This window comes from Aquarana catesbeiana, linkage group LG08 (genome assembly GCF_042186555.1).
Source record: "Aquarana catesbeiana isolate 2022-GZ linkage group LG08, ASM4218655v1, whole genome shotgun sequence".
Taxonomy (NCBI): Eukaryota; Metazoa; Chordata; class Amphibia; order Anura; family Ranidae; genus Aquarana; species Aquarana catesbeiana.
Window position 1 is genome coordinate 139,138,248 of NC_133331.1, and position 12,451 is coordinate 139,150,698.

Below are 12,451 nucleotides of genomic sequence, written 5' to 3' on the forward strand. Positions count from 1 at the left end.
ACTCCAATGATTACTTTTTTAGTAGGTACACCAATATACAGTTCTACCCAAAATGCTTCAGCCTCATCACACTCTCCATCAACTAGGTCCTCTTTCACACTTGCTTTAAGATCACTTCTCACATGGAGACAGACACCACATAATGCATCAAATGTGCTTGTAGAAAGGCCTGGTGGGTTTTACTTCCTCTTTATTTCCCTGCAAAGGTAAAGCATAATGGGCTACTATGCATCACATAGTAGCCCATTATGTGTCACTTAGCTGAGCCTGCGATGTCACCGTTGTCCCCACTAGAAGGGAGCGTCCATCTTCACCCCTCTTCCTTCCGAGGCCGCGAACTCCGGCTCTGTGACTGGCCAGAGTCGCATGACGTCACTCCCGCACATGCGCACCGGAGCCGCCAGTCACAGCATGACCCCTATTAGAAACGGCACGGCGCTCGGGTCTTTTGTAAATATCTCCTAAACCGTGGAGGTTTAGGAGATATTTCAAGCACCTACAGGTAAGCCTTAATATAGGCTTACATGTAGGTAAAAGTGGTTGTTCAGGGTGTACAACCACTTTAAATCATTAAAGTACCGTTTATTGCTCTCAGCCTCCTTCAAATCTCCAAATTCAGTTTTTTGTTTTTGTTTGTGTAGCAGGTACCACTTCAGGCTGATTCAATCCATGAGGGGAGAGCTGCCTACTAGCAGCTACGTGGGCTTTTTAACCCCTCTTCCTCTTTTCTCACACACACAGAACTGCTTGCTCTTTAGCCTTCCTATTGGAAGAGACTGACAGCCAATCACCAGGAAGCAGCAGCAGAGAAGTGTGGGAAATTAAGTCATAACACAAGGCAAGCTGATTGACTGTTTAAGAGACTAGACTACAAATCCCAGGAGGATTGTGGCAGAGACTACGAAGGACAGGGAGGGACTAGGCCAGGGCCCTTGTTTGCTGGATCTCATGAGGAGAGCAACCCCTCTGTTGCTGTGTGTGAGGGGGATTGCGGCATGCCCAGTGACACACGCATGCTCCAGCAAGACGCTCTGTAGCTGCAGAGAACGTTCACAGGAGAGGTTGTTTCAACAGCTCAAAGACAGGATGCCCTTGTGACACACTCCTGTAGCCAGGAGAGTCGATCGATCGCTCGCTCTGTGGAGGACCGCTGATTGTGTAAAGTATTGGTGAGAGGGCTTTGCCCAGGAACTTTATGGCATTCCATAAGATACCACAATTGAATGTTGTGTACAGGCCCTGTTATCTGGAACACATAAAGGTTACATCACAGCACCAGCTACTTACATTCCTCCTCATCACTCTGTTATGTTAAAAGACCTTTTATACACAGAGCTCCTACATGCCGGTGAAGAGACTAAATGCAAAGCTTTACTCAGGGTACATTACTGAGGTAACTCTTAAAGGGGACACGCCACAGTTGTTTAGAATCCCTTCCTTTTGTGTATTGGAAGTGTTATAGGCCGGCCTGGGGTTCCCCTTTAGCCATAGCATTTGTCACATATAGGGGAACCTACTCAACCTGTGTATATTGTTATTTACCCTTTTATTTGTTGCATAGGGTTACTGACTGTTTTTTTTTCTTCATGTTCTGTTTCAACCAAGTCCTGGTTATTTACACAGACCTTGGCTGACTATGTTAATCTAAACTTTATTCTACTTCAAGTAAACTTGAAGTACAGCACTGTGTTGTGTATTATTATCAGGTTATTTACCACCTTGCTAGGTGTGCCAGAGGGGCTGGGGCAGTTCTCTGGGGTTGAGAGGCAGAACAACAGATTAAACCAATAATCAAAAGCAGCTGCTTCAGGGGTCTGCTTCATTTGTTTTTGCTACTGTGATCTGGCTTCCTGTTAGAGGGTGGCTAGGTTTGTTTTAGATGGTCCCATTGTAGGCTGGAACATAGCCACCCTTTCTTGCTCACCTTCAGGATGGACTATGAATTATGGGATTTGTAGTGTGCATAGAGCAGTACACATGACCACAACTAATGAGCACTGCTTGTTCCAAAGCAATGGAAGTGAAGGGGAAGGTGAGGTTCAGGTGCTCACAGAGGACATTACAAGGAAGCAGAAAAACACAGTAAGAAATAATTTTATGCAGGGATGGTGATTATTATATTTCCAGCTTCGACATCTTTATGCCAACCTTGGAGGAGCTGGATAGCTCCATAGGGACCTGACCTCATTGGAAGCCTTAGACCCCTTTCACACTGGGACACTTTTCATGTATTTTTGTGCTAAAAATAGCACCTGTAAAGCTCCTGAAAATTTTTTATCACCAGCCGCCAGTGCTCTCTCTGAAAAGGATTGAGACAAAGCCTACCTTTCTTCCACCTTCAAATTAACCATAGCCTCATAAGCCCAAGAAACTTCAAAATTCTCAACTAGGTGGTATAGAAGCCCAGACATGTTATACAAGATCATACGGTTGATTCCAGATGCTGGAGATGCGGGGAGCCAGGGGGCACACACCTGCACTTGTGGTGGACCAGCTCCCAGATCAGACCATTTAGGAAATATGTATTTCAGCTATTGTCATCTAATCTCTGGGAGAACCTCGCCAGAAACCCCGGAAGTAGTTCTTTATCAGTTATACCCAGGTTAATTAAGAAAATAAAAAAGGGTTTATTTTGTTTTCTAATATTAGCAGGTCACACCCTGATCTCCAGACATTGCAAAAGAACCACTGTCCCTATGATTAGGGAATGGGTGGCAGCAGTGGTGTAGCTAGCACATCTGGCACCCGGGGCTGGTCATTTTTTTGGCAAGCCCCCCCAACGAAAAATGGAATGTGGCAATATAGCGGTGCCACGCCAAAACTGTGGGTGTGGTCAGATTGCATTTACAGTAGGAGGGACCATATGCTTTAATGACTGTGCCACAAGCGAGTATGTAACAGACAGTACAAACCTCAGTACACAAATTTTTGTAAAATTAATTTGTTCTTTTGCATATCCTTTACTACACACAGCTAACCTAAAAGTCTTGCTTTTTGTTTTTGTATTAATAACAAACATGTTATACTTACCCGCTCTGTGTAATGGTTTTGCACAGTGCAGCCAGGATCCTCCACTTCTCGGCTCCCTCGCCGGCACCCCTGGCCCCTCCCTCCTGCCGTGTGCCCCCATAGCCAGCAGCTTGCTATGGAGGATCCAAGCAGGCGCACTCCCACCCACTCCATCTCCCAATTGTCTCACTGGCTGTGATTAATGGCCAATGGCTCCCGCTGCTGCCAAAAGCCAATCAGGAGTGTGAGTTCCCGGAGAGCCAAGGCTCTCGTGGACATCACTGGATCGAGAGGTAAGTATTAGGTTGGGTTAGGGGGGCTGCTGTGCACAGAAGGTTTTTTACCTTCATAGAATTCATGAAGGTGCCTTTACAACCACTTTAACAAAGAATGTGCTGTACTTAGAATGCTGTAGTCAGGAGTAAGAAATGTAAAACACGTTGAGGGGAATTTAGCAAAACTGGTGCAGTCAGAATCTGGAACAGCTAAACATGGCAACCAATCAGCTTCTATCTTCAGCTTGCTTAACTTAAAAAAAATGAAAGCTATGAGCTGATTGGTTGCCATGCACAGCTGCTCCTGTATCTGTCTGCTCTAGTTTGGATAAATTTCCCTAAGGGCTCATTCAGACAGGCGCTGAGACAGGTCCTGTATGCTGAGCCACTTTTTGCTGCATCTGCATCCACCAGAGATCTTCACCTATAGAAGTGGGTGCACAGATCCGAATGCAGACACTATGCGTTCGGATTCATGCATCAATTCCTGTCTGCGTGTAAAAGGGATGCACAGAACAGTAAATTTCCCCATGCAGTACACGGCCATCACACTGGGCATGGACTCATATGCTCCATGTGAATGAGGCCTAATTATTATGTGGGCCAGATAGCAGGAAAGAGAAGATGTCGGGTAATTAAAAGAGAAGTATGGGAATTTTTTTAAAATGATACTTACCTAGGTGGATGCTGCATCTGTCCCTCCGCTGGCTCTAAGGCTGAGAACCAAGTAATCAAACACTGCCGATCAAACAGTGCCCAGTGCTCCCTGAGCAGAGAATTGGTGACTGCCCCCCCCCCCACTCCAGCACCTCCCCTGCACCCCCCAAGTCAAGGGCCTCTTCTGCACCCCCCAGTTCAGGGCCTCCTCTGCACCACCCCCAAGCCCAGGGCCTCCTCCGCACCCGCCATCCCAGGGCCTCCTCCTCTGCAACCCCCAAGTCCAGGGTCTCCTCTGCGCCTCCCCAGGTCAGGGCCTCCTCTGCACCCCCCCAGTCCAGGGCCTCTTCTGACCCCCTTAGTCGAGGGCCTCCTCCACACCCCCCTCAGCCCAGGGCTCCACTGCACCCCTCAGTCCAGGATCTCCTCTGCACCCCCCCCACCCCAGGGCCTCCTCTGCACCCCCCCCCCCTCAGTCCAGGGCCTCCTCTGCAACCTACCCAGTCCAGAGCCTTCTCTGCAACCCCCAAGGCCCCCTAAACCTTTGCCATACCAACTCTGACTTCCAAGTTCAGGGCCTTCTGCAAACAAACCCCTCTCCTTGTCCTAATAAATGCCTTCCAGTTCCAGGAAGGGTCTCTCATGCTGAAGCATCATTCTGGAATGCCTTTCTATAGCGCTGGTGGGTGGGAGGAGCAGAGTGATTCAGTGCTAGTGCGCCTGTGCAATATCCCTCATATTTGGTTCTCTGTTTTTTTGGCAAACTATGCAGTGGGCGCTGCCTGTCCATTACACTTGATCAGGCAGCAGTGACATCCTTAGAGCAGTGGTTCCCAGTGCGAGTGGGGGCAACACCTCTGACGGCACCCCTCTAGATGCGTCACCCGGGTGTGTGTCCCCCCTGCCCCCCCTAGTTTTGGCCCTGCGTGGCAGAACTTAAGAATACTATGAGGATGGAGGAGCTAATAGCCTGCCTTCATGTGAGCTACCCGAAGTTCCTGGAACTATGGTAAAACTGGATAGACTTTTTAGAACCTGCTAATCTCCTACCCCTTCTCTAACAGTAACCAGGTCTTCTATTCAACATTCCAATCAGCCTCAACATCTCTGTCAGGGGGGCCCACCTTTCCCCCCTTTTTATTTTCTACCCCTCTTCTTTCCTGGTCTTCTCCCTGTCATAAGTGGCTTCCTACTGTTATTTTATACTCATCATCCATGTGCAAGAGACAGTATGGGCTGTGATCAGACCCTGGTGCCAGCCTGGTGGTCAGCTCAGTACTTTGCACTATTTACTCATAACCCGCTCATATTTTACTTCGTAATAGAGATTGTCAGGTGGCAACCTGGGCTTGACACCCGCACTAATCTTAACAAATTCACAAATGTGCCTTCTGGGGATTATAGTTCCTCTGTAATATTATATACATGAATGTTTGTTACTCACCTGTTCTTTGTAACGGACAATTGGTTAATTGTATTGTTGTACTACTGAGCCACAAAAGATAATAAACCTTATTCTTTAAAAAAAAAGATTAATGATTTCATGAAAAATAGGTTACAGGAAAATTAAGTAGTGGATGTGTATGGATTATTTTTAGAGAATAATGATTATTCTAAGGATTATTTAGTTGGCTGTTTTTTTTCTCTCCCAATCAGGTAATAAATAATAAGAAATAGTTCATTTGTTGTATTGTTTTCATAGGACTTTGGGGAACAACTTTGACTGAAGATACTGCAGAAAACCGGGAGCTGTTTGTGAAAACCACACTAAGGGAACTGCTTGTCTATATTATCTTCTTGGTGGATATTTGTCTTTGTAAGTCTCTTTACATTTATATTATTTGTATTGTTTTGGAGGTTTTTCTCTCGAGTTACTCATGTCACTCTAGCGATCCTGACGCTGACTCACCAGTAGCGTGGTTTCTAAAGAAATTTCCACCACACCTGATTCTATGACTTTGTTCTGTAAGCTGACTGAAGATGCATTGTGTCGCTCCTTTGCCGCTCCCTCATTTGCAAGTGAGATTCTGAAGCATTTTGGAGTGAGAGGGCGACACCATAGAATCACTTCAGCACTCTCTCTAGTGTTTCTGTTGCTGGCAGGTGGTTAATAGTGATCAGATTGCTAACATGACTCTATTTTTCGATTACATCTATCTTAAAGTGTATGCAGAGCCCAAACTTGTTTTTAATTCTAAAAGACTACGGAAAGCATCAAATCATCTGTCAATGTATTAATTTCTTCTTTTCTTTTTTTTAATTTTGCTATATGTGTCCCATTGGGAAGATTTCCCATCACTTCTTGTCCCAAGGACGCAACAGGAAGTGAAAGGAAATCTCTAGAAAGTGAGGACAATGGCACTCTTAGGCTGGCCATACATTATACAATGTTTGTTGTTCAATTTCTTTTAGATTTACCTTCAACTATGTAGTGCAAGGGCCTGCCTGACAGCATACAAATTACAAAAGTGTTTAGGTTTGACCTCATATTATATGTTTTTTGGTAAATCTAAAGGAAAATTGCACAAGAGAATTGTATAATATATAGCCAGCCTTAGACAGTTGTCACTGGAACAGGTGTTCCCATTGCAAGATTTCCCCTCACCTCCTGTTCTGATGTCAACTCCAAGGATAGGTTCAAATCTAGCCTTTTATGAGCCATGTGTTTTTGTACGTGTTTTCGCACACATAGGGCAGCCTATTCATTACAATGGGCTACCATACGCACGACAAAAGCACCAGTAGCGCGTGTTCCCTTTTGAACTTCGTGCATTTTGTAACCATGCATTTTGATGCGTGCAAAAACACACATCTGCTTGCCGCATATGGGGTACCATTAACAATGAATGGCACCCCAAGTGTAACATGCATTTATAAAATTTGCTTAGGTGTAAATGCAGCCTGAAACATTGGATTTTCTATACCTGTCTTTCTTGGTGACCATGGTCACCAAGATAAATAGAGAGGGAGGACCTCTGCACTGGGGATACAGACAGTGACAAAACATGACACAGGTTCTAATCCTTTAATATGCATCTAAAACTAACAAAAAAAGTGTATGCTGTATTTACTATTGAAAGGCTATGTTCATCAAAAAATATTTAGGTTCTTTGCTAGACAATGGATAGTTGCATGGCCCGCAGGTTTTTACATCTTTAATTTTTGGAAAATTAATTTGTGAGATATCCCCATTAAAATGAGTGGATCTGCTTAATCTGCTTAGTCCCCAATTTTCCATCATGAAGCCAAGCCAGAGAATTCCAATTCTGAAGTAATCAGGAACAAAGGTCTCAATGGGTGGACGGAAACTGTGATATCTTTGTTCCTGAATGCTAATCACTGACCAATTCATTCCAACAGTTAGATGAAGTGAAATATCCAGTTTGCATGAATTTGCCCTTTTATGTATTGCAATGGGTGGTGCTGTATTAGTAAATACTCAGAAAAATCAATGTGACTGCTATCCAAAGTCCTATACAGACAAGAGAATTATGCTGTGCACCATACAGCTCATCACCCAAAGGAAGAACTGAACACTTAACATACAGTATATTTCTAAATGTTTACAAGGGGACTCAACTGGGCCATTCACTATAAGGATAACCTAAGCAATGACCTAAAAATCCTTCTGTAGTCCTTTTGGCTGGTCATTCTTATTTTTTCAGTGTAGGTTTCTTTCATTCTGATCTGTAAAAAAATGTAAGAAATTATAATGTATAAAACCCAGTTTAAAGTTGAATTTGTTTTCTGTGTTTTAAGCAAAAATGTATTACATATCAGCTTACCAATTTTTAGATGTGGTGGCTGCATTAATTTTCTTTTTTTTTTTCAGTCGTTTCTCCTTTATTTTTAATCCAGCCAGTAAGTCTGTTGTTTTCCAACTTCTTTTAACAGACCAAGCTGCCCAGTAAAAATAGCAGTTAGAGGGATGAGACAAACATTTACCACTGACAGGGCTGCAGGTCAGCGTTTATTCATTTTTGTAAAACCTTTATCCCAAAAGGAGAAAAAAATGTTTTGTGTAACTGTTTAAAAAGTGTTAGGTGGAGTTCGTCTTTAATTTGCCAGTCAAGTCCATCTAAATCTGCTAGTGAATCTAAAGGTCCATACAGACGATCAGAAAATTGTACGAAAAACAATGCTTTTTAAGCGATCGTACGATAATCTGATCGTTAGTGCACAGCTTTTGAGAGCTGATCAGGACAGGTCGTGCAAAATTATTTGATGGGACAAGCACAAAAATATTTCTCTTACGATACCAGATCGTACAATTTTTATTTAATCAGTACAGTTTTCAGCCGAAAATACAATACATTACATTACCAAATTTTTATTCTGTTGTAGGAGAATTTTCATAACTTTAGTAACTTCTTCATTTTCGATAAGGAGACTAGCAACATTACCCTCCCTCCAGATTGACAATGCTGCTGTCCAAATATGTCCTCCATTCAGAGTGGAGACACTCTAATGCCGCGTACACACGATTGGAAATTCGGCCAGCAAAAGACCGATCAGAGCTTTTCATCGGAAAATGCGACCGCGTGTATGCTCCATCGGACTTTTGCTGGCCGAATTCCAGCCAGCAAAAGTTTGAGAGCATGTTCTCAATTTTTCAGTCGGAAAAAGTTCCTATCCGAAAATGCGATCGCCTGTGGCAATTCCGACTCGCAAAATTCCTACGCATGCTCGGAAACAATTCGACACATGCTTGGAACCATTGAACTTCATTTTCTTGTCTCGTGTTGTAGTGTTGTACGTCACCGTGTTCTTGACGGTTGGAAGTTCGGCGAACTTTTGTGTGACCGTGTGTATGCAAGGCTAGCTTGAGTAGAATCCTATCGGAAAAGCCATCATATCTTTTTCCGACGAAAAGTTAGATCGTGTGTACGTGGCATAAGACAGGAAGTTTGTTCCTGGCCAGATTTCCAGGTGAAAATAAAGGAAAAAAGCCTACAAACAGAAAACGAATATAGCTACCACATCTGAGGATTGGTAAGCTGCAATATACTGTATGAAATTTTGTTTTTTGGGTTTAGAAATGCTTTAAAGCGATATTAAACCCAAAAACAAAAATGTAGCATATTGCAGCTTACTAATCCTTAAAGTATAACTAAAGGCAAAACCTTTTTTTTTAGTTTTGGATAGATTGGAGAGGGATTAGAACACATTCACCCTCTATTTGTCCTGTTTACCATTATCATTGGAAGTGAAAGCAAAAAGAATATCCCAAATTTTGGGTTGTCCCCAGAAAAGTAAAAGAGGGGAAATCTGGACACTATTTCCGGTGATCTGGGGATCCCCAAGGAATCCCCTTAATTTGAAGGGATTTCCTCTCACTTCCTGTTTGGCTATGGGACAGGAAGTGAAGGGAAATCTCTGCAATGGAACACAGATGGTGAAAAACAAAACCTGACAGGGGTTATAGCCCTCCTGTGCTCTATTATAAGAAAGAAAAAAGTTTTGCCTAGAGTTCTTTTTTTTTTTTTCTTTTTTTTTTTTTTAAATCAGATACTTTTTTTATTGAGAACATTTTTTTAATTTACAGCAAAACTAGTACACACAATACATACCCACTAAACATCTAAAATGACATTTAAACTGACAGAAAAATAAAATAAAAATCCTGATAGACTATGCCAATTCCAGATTATACATTAATTGTTTCTTCAGACCTTGCATCTCGCACAGCAAAGAAAAGACAGAGCGAGAGCAATATTTCTAGCACTAGAACTCCTCTATAACTCTAACCTGGTAACCGTTATTTTTTTTTTAACTTGCCGCCTATGGAGATTTTTAGGTACCGTGTTTGTCGCCATTCCACGAGTGTACACAATTTCAAAGTATGATATGTTGGGTATCTATTTACTTGGCGTAACATCATCTTTCACATTATACAAAAAAATTGGGCTAACTTTACTGTTTAGTTTTTTTTTAATTCATGAAAGTGTCTTTTTTCCTAAAAATTGCATTTGAAAGACCGTTGCGTAAATACAGTGTGACATAAAATAATGCAACGTTCACCATTTTATTCTCTAGATTCTAAAAATATATAAATAATGTTTGGGGGTTCTAAGTAATTTTCTAGCAAAAAATATGGATTTTAACTTGCAAGCAACAAATGTCAGAAATAGGCTTAGTCATGAAAGGGTTAAACACAGTTTAAATGACTACTTATTAATGGTTTATATGTATTTCTATTGCATACCTGCAATCTATCCCTCTGCTAACTTTCGATCAACTCATTTGTAGACTTATCATATTTACGCAGACAGACTGGAGTCTAACCATCATGACCAAATCTTTCGAAATTTTTTGGGGCATTTCCTATGTTTATATGTCAATTCTTTCCTTCTTAAATTACAGTTAATTGCTTCAAACCATTGACTAATTGTTGGTGGGGAATTTGAGATCTGTTTCTGCAATATAAATTTTCGGGCTATATTAATAGACCACAGCCACATCACATGCAATGCAGGTGGGAGAATATCTTCCAAAAGAATCCCAGAGCTATTTTTGGATCAAAATAAACATGCGTAGAGCATAGAATATTTAAAGTATCAAATATCTGCTCTCAATACCGATGTAATTTAGGGCAACGCCACAACATATGTATAAGTGTACCCATTTCGGTAGGACATCTTGGACAGTTTGGTGTAGCTGCTTTACCCCAAGTATGTAATTTTTGAGGAGTATAGTGAGACCTATGAATGATAAATAACTGGGTCAAGCACTGTGAAGAGGATAAGGAAGCTCTGGTCAAATTTTCCAAAGCTTGTTCCCACTTCTCATCATTAATAATTTCCAAATCCTTAAGCCACCGTCCAAGACTATCACCCTGTGATCTAACGCTAGTTGTTGTTTGTAGGGAAGAATTTAGGTCACCAATAAGTCCCTTTTTGGAATTCCTTGTAGATAATGCCATAGTTAAGCTTGTGGAAGGATTGTATTTTAATGGGAAAGTCACTGCCTGACTCTCTAGAGCAACTGCAAGTACTGAGAGAATAGTTTATTAGTTATATGGTATTTTCCTGCCAGTTTATTAAATGTTTGTAGAGCCTCATTATCAAAAAGCTGATGAAGAAGACAATGCCAGCCCTTTTCCATGAGTCAAAGGTTTTTCTACCTCTGGTAATTGTAGATTGTTCCATATGGGCATATAACGAGTATATCACTTATGAGAAGTAAGTTGTTGGACTGCAGTCCAAACTTTATGAATTAGGTAGGATGTAGGGAAGCACCGTTTACTATAAAAATAATGAGCTACAATTAAATGCACCGGCGGCTCCACCGAAAGTTCAGAGACTATAATTTGCTGTATTGGGTATAATGCCTAAATTGGGCCCAAAGTGTCAATATTTTGTGTGTCCACCATTATTTTCCAGCACTGCCTTAACCCTCTTGGGCATGGAGTTCACCAGAGCTTCACAGGTTGCCACTGGAGTCCTCTTCCACTCCTCCATGACGACATCAAGGAGCTGGTGGACCTAGCGCTCCTCCACCTTCCGTTTGAGGATGCTCCACAGATGTTCAATAGGGTTTAGGTCTGGAGACATGCTTGGCCAGTCCATCACCTTTACCTTCAGCTTCTTTAGCAAGGCAGTGGAGGTGTGTTTGGAGTCTTTATCATGTTGGAATACTGCCTGTGGCCCAGTCTCCGAAGGGAGGGGATCATGCTCTGCTTCAGTATGTCACAGTACATGTTGGCATTCATGGTTCCCTCAATGAACTGTAGCTCCCCAGTGCTGGCAGCACTCATGCAGCCCCAGACCATGACACTCCCACCACCATGCTTGACTGTAGGCAAGACACATTTATTTTTGTACTCCTCACCTGGTTGCCGCCACACACGCCTGACACCATCTGAACCAAATAAGTTTATCTTGGTCTCTTCAGACCACAGGACATGGTTCCAGTAATCCATGTCCTTAGTATGCTTGTCTTCAGAAAACTGTTTGCAGGCTTTCTTGTGCATCATCTTTAGAAGAGGCTTCCTTGTGGGACGACAGCCAGGCAGACCAATTTTATGCAGTCTGCGGCGTATGATCTGAGCACTGACAGGCTGACCCCCAACCAGTTCAACCTGTGCAGCAATGCTGGCAGTACTCATATGTCTATTTCCCAAAGACAACCTTTGGATATGACGCTGAGCACGTGCGCACAACTTCTTTGGTCGACCATGGCGAGGCCTGTTCTGAGTAGAACCTGTCCTGTTAAACCATTGTATGGTCTTGGCCACCAAACTGCAGCTCAGTTTCAGGGTCTTCTTCTTATAGCCTAGGCCATCTTTATGCAGAGCAACAATTCTTTTTTTCAGATCCTCAGAGTTCTTCACCATGAGGTGCAATTTTGAACTTCCAGTGACCAGTATGAGTGAGTGAGAGTGATAACACCAAATTTAACACACCTGCTCCCCATTCACATCTGGAACCTTGTAACAATAACGGGTCACATGACGCCGGGGAGAGAAAATGGCTAATTGGGCCCAATTTTGACATCTTCATTTAGGGGGT

General features: G+C 42.6%; 1 protein-coding gene across 1 annotated transcript in view; it reads left to right on the top strand.

The window, feature by feature from the left end:
- PKD2L1 (polycystin 2 like 1, transient receptor potential cation channel) overlaps positions 1-12,451 on the top strand; it is a 156,379-nt gene that overhangs the window by 14,399 nt on the left and 129,529 nt on the right. Inside the window, exon 2 of the mRNA XM_073596448.1 lies at positions 5,644-5,757. Coding sequence (XP_073452549.1) covers positions 5,644-5,757 — 114 coding nt within the window. The remainder of the gene's footprint in view (positions 1-5,643; positions 5,758-12,451) is intronic.